Below are 10749 nucleotides of genomic sequence, written 5' to 3' on the forward strand. Positions count from 1 at the left end.
TGGCAGTGCATATTTTCAATAGCAGTTTTCAACAAAACTTTATTTAAAGTCAACATCTACATTTCAATTTGAAATGAAAAAAAAAAGAAAAAATAGTTTTCGTTCGTTAAATATATGAGTATATATGTACTATGTATGTTTTGGCTTAAGCTATAAAACTTTTTCTCCCACACATGTGAAAACATTGTGAATAAAACTCCTGAAATAATGAAAGAAATGTATTAAAAGAAACTCCCAAAAACTCTATATATTTTGGCATAATACTCGTAAACTTTCTTTTAACAACAAGAACCATAAAAATGGCAGAGAGAAAAAAAAACTTTCTTAATTTAACATTTTTCAACAAGTTTTCTTGTAAGACTCCTTCTCGCACGTCGTCATCATTTCTGCCTGACAATAATAACAATTTCCTGTTGGAATGTAGGAACCAACATCATCTCTAGTCCCCCAACTACAGGCCAACATCATAAAATATCAACCACATGTGTTAGTTGAACTCTTAAGATGTTTTTTCATCTTTCTCTCTTTTGTTCCGTCTGAAATTTTTTTATATAAAATAGTGTATTTTTTTCTGTCCTGACGTTGCTGCTTTGGCCGGCCGTCTTAAGTTTGTAGTTTAATGCTTAGTCTAAAAAAAAAACTTAAGGTGTCATAAAATTTAACCTAATTTGACACTTTAATTGTTTTTTTTTGATACTTTTTCTTTATCTATTTTTTTTTTAAGAACGTATCACACACATAAAATTGTTAAGTTTATATGTATTATTCTTGAGTAGTAATCATAATACAGTTGGTATGATATTGTTGAAAGCATAGACCTGACTATAGCCAAGACATTAGATTGGACTATAGACCAGAATATAGACAAGATTAAAAACTAGACAAGACTAAAGTCTAGAATTTAAACTAAACCATAGTTCAGACTATAGACTACACTATAGTCAGACTATAGACTACACTATAGTCAGACTACAGATTAGACTATATTCTACACTTAAAAAAATCTATGGTATAGTTCAGACTATAAACTGTAGTATAGCCCACACAAATCCAGATTTTTAAATATATTGTAGTCCAGATCATGTATTAGATTATAATCCGAATTATAGACTAGAATATAGTCCTGGCTTTACTCAAGACTATAGTAAATACTATAGACCACTATTGTCCATATAGATTACACTTAAGACCATTTTACTCTCGACTATGGATAAGTAAATAGACTATTTACAGCAATATAAACTATAGTCTAGACTATAGACTACATCATAATCGCAGCTATAGATTAGACTATAGCTTAAACTTAAAGCAGGACTATACTATAGTTCAGACTATAAACTGGAGTATATTTCAAACTAAAAATCAGACTATAATACAGGTCACAGTCTAGACTATAATCCAGATTATAAAATAGATTGTAATCTAGATTACTTGTTAGACTATAGTCTGAATTATAGACTAGAATATAGTCCAGACTATACTCTAGACTAAACCATAGTCCAGTCTATTGACTAGGCTTTTGTTCAGACTATAGTCCATCATATAGACTGTAGTCCATAGACTATGCAATTGTCCATATAGACTCGACTATGCAATTGTCCATATAGACTATAGACCAGCAGTCTAAACTATAGTCCAGACTACTGCTTAGAATCTAGTCTAAACTTAAAATAAGACTATACTATAGTTCAGACTATAGACTAGAGTATACTTTTAACTTAAGATTAGTCTATAGTCCTAAACATAGTCTAGACTCTTATACAGATTACAAAATATATTGTAGTCCAGAATATGTATTAGACTTTAGTCCAAATTATAGAGTATAATATAGTACAGACTATATCCTAGACTAAACCATAATCCAGGCTATTGTTTAGACTAAAGTCCGTACTATAAACTACACTTTTGTCCAGATTATAGAATACAGTATTGCCAAGTTCAGGTTGTAAACAAGACTTTACTACGGACTAATGACAATAAAATAGTATAGTAAAGATTAAAGAAAATACCCTTGTTGTAGTTATAGTCTGTACTAGTCTATATTCCTGATTATAGTAATACAGAATATACACTAAACTATATATTCGATACTATAGAAATATCTTAGCTTTAGTAAATTTTCTCTCTTGTACGAAACCAAAGTGTTTTTAATGAAATTTCTTCCACTATACAAATCGTATTATCTTGTTATATTAAGTCCATATTTGTACGTAATAGAGTGTATGTAAACATGTATCCTAATTTAGGCTTTAGTACATTTTCTTGTATTTACTCCTACATAAAGTTTTGCATTTTCTTCTTTTTTGGTCTTGCAATTTATTTATGTTCACAGAAGTTGTATTTAGTTGTTGCTGTTTTGTTGTCAGTTGTAAAATAGTAATTGTGTCATATACTCTGTGTGTGTATGTGTGTTATTTTATGACTCTGTACATTTCCTTATACATACATATATCGGATACAAAAGTGTGACATTCAACAGAGGTTATTTATACTTACAAAAATTCCTTTAACCATATTTTCCATATGAAATTCTTTGCATAGATTACGACAGTTCTCAGTTGCTAGTATATGAGTCGAATTTCAGCTTTGTGTATATATAATATGAAGTACATATGTATATTGTAATATATAAATACATAATCTATGGCCAAGTCTGTCAGGGCAATAGTCTAGTCCATAGTCCGCACTATAGTCTGTAGTCTATTCTATAAACAGTACTACAAAAGTTTCAGTCTAAATCATAGTAGTCTATAGTCTGAAATAAAGTCTAGTCTTTAGTCTGAATTGTAGTATATTGTATAGTCTTAACTACAGTCTAGTCCATAGTCTAGTTTATAGTATAAACTGTAGTCTAACTATAATCCATTCTATAGTTTAAACTATAATATAGCCTATTGACTATTCTATAGTCTTGACTATATTCTAGTCTTTGGACTGTAGTTTAAACTGTAGACTAGTCTGTAATCTCAACTGTAGTATACTCTATAGTCTGGTTTATCGACTGGGGTGTTGTCTAAATATTAGTCTATTATATAGTCTGACCCAAAGCCTATTCTTTATTCGGGACTATAGTCTAGTCTATTTTTTATAGTGTGGACTATATTCTAGTCTCTGAACTGAATTATAAACTGTAGTCTGAATTAAATACTAGTCTGTAATCTCAACTATAGTATAATATATAGTCTAGTCTATAGTCTGGTTTATAGTCTAGTCTATAGTATGGTTTATAGTTAAGGCTGTTGTCTAAATAATTGTCTATTCTATAGTCTGGCCCATAGCCATTTCTATATTCTGGTCCATAGCCTATTCTTAAGTCTGAACTATAGTCTTTAGTTTAAACTATATTCAAGTCTATACCTTGGTCTATAGCCAATTATATTATGAGATATAATAAATGTTTTTTAAACAATTTAAATAAATTTCAATTATTGTTTAATTACAGACTAACTTATCAACGTGTTGCTTTAAAAGAAATCAGACTGCAGGAAGAAGAAGGTGCACCATTTACAGCGATACGTGAAGCCTCCCTATTAAAAGAACTGAAACACTCAAATATTGTAACACTACATGATATTGTGCATACGAGGGAAACTCTAACATTTGTATTTGAATATGTGGTATGTTTCTGGAATTTACTATAAAAATTAATCTATTATTAATCTCAAATTTTCCTTTACAATTTTCAGAATACCGATTTATCTCAGTATATGGAAAAACATCCAGGCGGTCTGGATCATCGTAATGTTAGATTATTTTTATTTCAACTTTTACGTGGCCTCTCCTACTGCCATAAACGACGTGTTTTACATCGTGATGTTAAACCTCAGAATCTGTTGATTAGTGATTGTGGTGAATTGAAATTGGCCGATTTTGGTTTAGCGCGAGCAAAAAGTGTACCCAGTCATACATATTCACATGAAGTGGTTACGTTATGGTACCGTCCACCTGGTAAGTTTAAGAAAAATTGTTTTTTATTTTAATAGAATTTTTTAGTATTTAATTAAAATTGAATTGAATTCATTTAAATATTTGTAGTTTTGTCAGATAATTGAAATTATTGTCATGCAAAATTTTTTTTAAAGAAAAAAAGTTTTTTACCTTTTCTTGTTTGGAAAAACAATTGTTTTTGTTGTTAATTAAAAGTGCTCCCTAAAAGAAAACACTTCTTTTGTTTTCGTAAAACTTTAACTTTATTTCCATTTTGTTTATTTGCTGTTATTTTATTCTGTGTGTTTTTCCAAAACAAATAAATGTTGTTTTTCTCGCTGCTTTTGTTTTAATTTCCCTCGCTGTCTGTCAAAAAACTAAGGACATCAAATGTCTCAAAAGTTTTTTAATCACCTACAGTAGGTTTTATCCCTTCATCCTACTGTTTGAGAAAGAAATTTATACAAACATATCGTATAGATTCTAGTTAAAAACATTTCGTATAGATTCAGTTCATATTCCAGAATATAGTCTAGTTTATAGTCTGGACTGAAGTCATGTCTATAATGTGCACTGTTATCTAGTCTATAGACAAGTTTGTAGTCTGGACTATAGCCTAGCTTATAGTCTGAACTATAACCTGGTCAATAGGCTTGTTTGTATATAGTCTCGTTTCTAGTCTAGATTATAGTCCAAACATAATATGGAAAATTGAAGAGTTTATAGTCTAAATTATAGTCTATTCCATATTCCGTACTGTTTATACCTGTATATCTAGCTAAAATCTGGTCTTAAGTCGAATGTCGATCCTACCCTAACTTATGCTTAAGTCTGGACTAAATTGTAGTCAATAGTCAGGACTGTATTCTAGTTAATAGTTTTGTCTATATTGTGGACTATAGCCTACTCCCATGTCTGGACCATAGTTAATTCCGTAGTCTGGTCTCAAGTTAAGTCCATAGTATGGGCTATAGTCTTGTCTATAATTTAGACTGTAGTCTAGTTTATAGTATTGTTTGTAATGTGGACTATTGTCTAGTTTATAGTATAGACTATAGTTTTGTCAATAGTCTTGCCTATTGTATGGACTATAGTCTAGTTTACAATCAGGACTATAATCTGTTCAATAATCTTGACTATAGTCAAGTCTGCAGTCTAAACTATAACCTATGCCAATTGTCTAGTTTATAACCTTGACTATAGCCTGAACTGTAGATTAGTTTAAGGTCAGATACCCTGGTATATAGTCTAGTCTAAGTATAGTCAGAACTATAGTCTTCTCTATATTGATGAATTCTAATAGAGTACTTAAAATTCGTTAAATGCTAAGTTTTATTTAAATTAAACTTATACCCAAAATTGGCATAAATTAAGACAAAGAAAAAAATCCCTGAAAAACGTTTTAAATTAATTTAATTAAATTCCCGCTTGTTAGTCTTAACTTTTAACTTTTTATTTTCTTAAATACTCTTATCCAATACCATTAATACTCATTCATATACGAGTAAGTAATATTATTTTATTTTCCTTATTTCTTCAATGTGAGTAAATCCTTATTAAAAATCAGTTTCTTTTATTAAAACCTTTAAGAAAATTAAAAGCTTAAAGAAAAAATAAAAGGAAAAAGTCAAACTGTACCAGCAAATCTCCAAGTGTATGAGCAAAAGAAAAATGTAAAACTTGTAAATCCCTTTAACACAAATGTTGATTCTTCCATCTTTAGAAAATACTTTTTTTTTAATTTTTCTTTTTACCATTTTTTTATTTAAATTATTTTTTTTCGTGTCCACTACGCCGGCTTTGCTTTGTGTATAATTCTTTTGTATTCTTTCTTCGTGTTAATATATAAAAGGAAAGGATTTTTCTTAAGTTTTTCTTTCTTGCCTTTTTTTCTTCTTTTCCTTCTCATTTATTGTATTTATTCATGTTAACAAGAGTTAAACGTTTCTGGAATATTTAATTTTATTTTTTCAATTTTTTAAATTTTATATTGTTAAAAATTCGTAGCCATTTATTAAAATATTTTTTTGAACAATTAAGATAATGGCATTAAAAGGAATATTTAATTAACGAAATAAGAACTTCCTGAAGTTTCACTCATCATTCATTGGAACCTAAACATTAGTACGTTTTCATTGGAACCCCAACTTTATCTCATTGTCTTACTATAGACTAGTATATAAACTAGTATATAGACTAGACTATAGACTAGACTATAGACTAGACTATAGACTAGACTATAGACTAGCTATAGACTAGACTATAGACTAGAATATAGAGTAGGCTATAGACCAGACTATAGATTAGACTATGGACAGGACTATAGACTAGACTATAGGCTAGATTATATACCAGACCAGATTATAGACTTGACTATAGACTAGATTTTAGACTAGACTATAGAATATACTACAGACTAGGCTACAGACTAGACTATAGAATATACTATAGATTAAACTAAATACAAGACTACACTAGGCTTTAGACTAAACTATAGACTATATATAATGCTATAGACTAGGTTATTAACTTGACCATAGACTTACTATAAACTACGCTAGAATTGACTATGACTATACTATAGGCTAGACTAGATACTAGATTATAGACTAGACTAAAAACTAGACTCTAGATTAGAGTATACTAGACTAGGCTATAGAGAAGACTGTAGACTAGACTATTGGATTATAGATTATATACCAGACTATAGACTAGACTATTGACTAGACTATATACTATACTATTGACTATACTATGGACTAGACTACAGACTAGACTATTGACTATACTATAGACTAGACTATAGACTAGACTATAGACTAGACTATAGACTAGACTATAGACTAGACTAAAGACTAGACTATAGACTAGACTATAGACTAGACTATAGACTAGACTATAGACTAGACTATAGACTAGACTATAGACTAGACTATAGACTAGACTATAGACTAGACTATAGACTAGACTATAGACTAGACTATATACTATAGGCTAGACTATAGACTAGACTATATACTATAGGCTAGACTATAGACTAGACTATAGACTAGACTATAGACTATACTATAGACTGGACTATAGACTAGACTTTAGACTAGACTTAAGACTAGAATATAGACTGGACTATAGACTAGACTATAGACTAGACTATATACTAGACTATAGACTAGACTATAGACTAGACTATAGACTGGACTATACACTAGACTATAGACTAGACTATAGACTAGACTATACACTAGACTATAGACTAGACTATAGACTAGACTATAAACTAGACTATAGACTAGACTATAGACTAGACTAGACTAGACTATAGACTAGACTATAGACTAGACTATAGACTAGACTATAGACTAGACTATAGACTAGACTATAGACTAGACTATAGACTAGACTATAGACTAGACTATAGACTAGACTATAGACTAGACTAAAGACTAGACTATAGACTAGACTATAGACTATAGACTAGACTATAGACTAGACTATAGACTAGACTATAGACTAGACTATAGACTAGACTATAGACTAGACTATAGACTAGACTATAGACTAGACTATAGACTAGACTATAGACTAGACTATAGACTAGACTATAGACTACACTATAGACTAGACTATAGACTGGATTATAGACTAGACTTTGCTATCTCGGCATCAAAAGGTACTGAAAAAAGTACTATAGTACTGCATTTTCATATACAATATGTATGTTATTTTTATACCCTTCACCTTCGTGAGAAGGGTATATATAAGTTTGTCATTCCGTTTGTAATTTCTATAATATAATTTTCCGACCCTATAAAGTATATATATTCTGGATCCTTATAGGTAGCGGAGATGATTAAGCCATGTCCGTCTGTCTGTCCGTCTGTATGTCTGTCTGTATGTTTGTTGAAATCAGTTTTTAGAAGACCCCAGATATCTGCGAGATCCGAATCTTCCATAATTCTATCAGACATACGACCGGCAAGAACGCTATTTAAAATCAGCAAAATCGGTCCATAAATAACGGAGATATGAGCAAAAAACCGAGACAACCTCTGAAAATTTCATATAAAATTTAGATTTTTTATTCATGCTCAGACAGAAACTGCAAAAAACAAAAACAAAATACATAACAATACGGTAAATATTGTTATTGTAATTTGTTTATAAAAGCAAAGCAGAGCAAGAGCAGCAGAGCAAGAGTAGCAGAGCGAGAGCAGCACTAATGTTTTGTATGTAGAGCCTGGATTAAGTGAGAACCTATAAAAGGGGACTTTCTGGTACTTTTTCGTTCTTCAAAAGGTATTTTTTGAAATTTCTATAATATTGAACCTAAAAACATGAAATTAAGTATGCATGGCCCGGATTAAGTGAGGACCCAAACAAGGGGAGTTTTTGGTACTTTTTCGTTTTTCAAAAGGTACTTTTTGCAATTTCTACAATATTGAACCTAGAAACATGTAATTAAGTATGTATGGCCCGGATTAAGTGAGGACCCATAAAAGGGGACTTTTTCGTTGTTCAAAAGGTACTTTTTGCAATTTCTACAATATTGAACCTAGAAACATGTAATTAAGTATGTATGGCCCGGATTAAGTGAGGACCCATAAAAGGGGACTTTTTGGTACTTTGCGTTCTTCAAAAGGTACTTTTTGCAATTTCTACAATATTGAACCTAGAAACATGTAATTAAGTATGTATGGCCCGGATTAAGTGAGGACCCATACAAGGGGACTTTTTGGTATTTTTTCGTTTTTCAAAAGGTACTTTTTGCAATTTCTACGATATTAAACCTAGAAACATGTTATTATGTATGTATGGCCCGGATTAAGTAAGGGCCCATAAAAGGGGACTTATTGGTACTTTTTCGTTTTTCAAAAGGAACTTTTTGCAATTTCTACGATATTAAACCTAGAAACATGTAATTAAGTATGTATGGCCAGGATTAAGTGAGGACCCATAAAAGGGTACTTGTTGGTACTTTTTCGTTCTTCAAAAGGTACTTTTTGAAATTTCTATAGTATTGAACCTAGAAACATGTTATTAAGTTCGTATATCCCGGATTAAGTGAGAACCAGTAAAAGGGGACTTCTTGGTACTTTTTCGTTCTTCAAAAGGTACTTTTCACAATTTCTACAATATTGAACCTAGGAACATGTAATTAAGTTTACATGGCCCGGATTAACTGAGGACCCATAGATGGGGACTTTTTGGTACTTTTTCGTTCTTCAAAAGGTACAAAAGGCTTTAAACACATCATGGTGAAGGGTATATAAGATTCGGCACAACCGAATATAGAACTCTTACTTGTTTTTAAATTCCTTTTAATATATTTTATTTGAAAATAAGTAACTCACCTATTTTTGTGTCCATGTGGGTATCTTATTTTTAAATTTTCCTCTATACATTATTTTTTCTAAACAATTTTAGTATTTATTTTTTCAATTGTGGTTTTAAGAATCAACATTATTTATCTTGTTTTTTGTAATTGCATATGAGTATCTAAAAACAAAACTTTCCCTTCTTGTTTTGCCAATTTGTATTTGTAGAAAAATTTACATAATCCAAAAGCATTTTTATATGCACACATATATGTAGATTCTATACATAAATATGAGACAGCAAACATATTACTATGAAACATCTTACATATTTGAAAAACAAAATTCGTAGCTTACCATGTAGCTTTATAAAATATAGATTAATAAATTGAGACCCCGTAACGTTGATCTTATAAAGCTTTATAATGAGTTATCTTAATCGTTCATTTTCCAATGAAACCCCTCAGATACTGTATTGTTTAAAATTTGTACATATACAACTTAAGCAATAATCTTGAAGAAATCTGATCAGTATAATATCAATATTTTGTCCATTATTTACTGGGTTACACTACATTCCAAAGTACTAGGAAATAATAGTTAAACATAATCTTTATTGGTTTCTTCAATCAATTGTAATCATTTTGGAGAAAATTTCAATAAACATGTTTAAGCATGTTCATAGCATACATGCACAAATACTCATACATAAATGATAGTTTTAGTTAAAATTTCCTTTAAATGCCTTTAAGTTATTTGATTTTATAGAGATTGTTAAAATTAAAATGTATTAAATTGAACAGGAATCCAGGATGAATGTAGATATAAATTGATATTGTTATTTCTGTTTCATTGCTTTGTAAAACACATGTAAATTGTATTTCAATACAAAAATCTTACTTACCATTTTATAAAAAATCTCATATTAAAAAAAAAGCACAAAGATTGCGATGGTTTGTATTTAATTAAGAACAAATTGATTGTTTTTACTATTGTATTAAAATAATTTGCTGAATGCTTAAATTAAATATTATTTTATAATGTAAAAAGGTTTTACAATTAAAAAAACTAGGACTAAAGAAATTTCTTCCGACTTTTAGTCCTTTAAATATATTCCAAATTTTTAAATATATAACATTTTTATTTCCAGATGTCCTGCTCGGTAGTACAGAATATTCCACATCACTGGATATGTGGGGTGTGGGTTGTATATTTGTTGAAATGGTTACTGGTATGCCAACATTCCCCGGTATACGTGATACATACGATCAACTGGATAAAATATTTAAACTCCTAGGCACGCCTACCGAAGAAACGTGGCCGGGATGTACACATTTTCCTGGTTACAAACCGCATAAATTAGGTAAGTTGAAAAATAATTGTATATATATAATTATATATATTAAGCATAACAGTCAAAAGATAGATAGATAGATAGATAGATAGACAGATAGATAGATAGATAGATGGATAGATAGATAGATAAATAGATAGATAGATAGATAGA

General features: G+C 30.0%; 1 protein-coding gene across 3 annotated transcripts in view; it reads left to right on the forward strand.

Moving 5' to 3' along the window:
* Positions 1–10749, forward strand: part of LOC111686924 (cyclin-dependent kinase 14) — a 273114-nt gene that overhangs the window by 248349 nt on the left and 14016 nt on the right. For all 3 annotated transcript variants that reach the window (XM_046950947.1, XM_046950949.1, XM_046950950.1), the window contains 3 exons: positions 3443–3617; positions 3687–3948; positions 10393–10605. In XM_046950947.1, the coding sequence (XP_046806903.1) occupies positions 3443–3617; positions 3687–3948; positions 10393–10605 (650 nt within the window). The remainder of the gene's footprint in view (positions 1–3442; positions 3618–3686; positions 3949–10392; positions 10606–10749) is intronic.

Source organism: Lucilia cuprina, chromosome 5, assembly GCF_022045245.1.
Source record: "Lucilia cuprina isolate Lc7/37 chromosome 5, ASM2204524v1, whole genome shotgun sequence".
Classification (NCBI taxonomy): domain Eukaryota; kingdom Metazoa; phylum Arthropoda; class Insecta; order Diptera; family Calliphoridae; genus Lucilia; species Lucilia cuprina.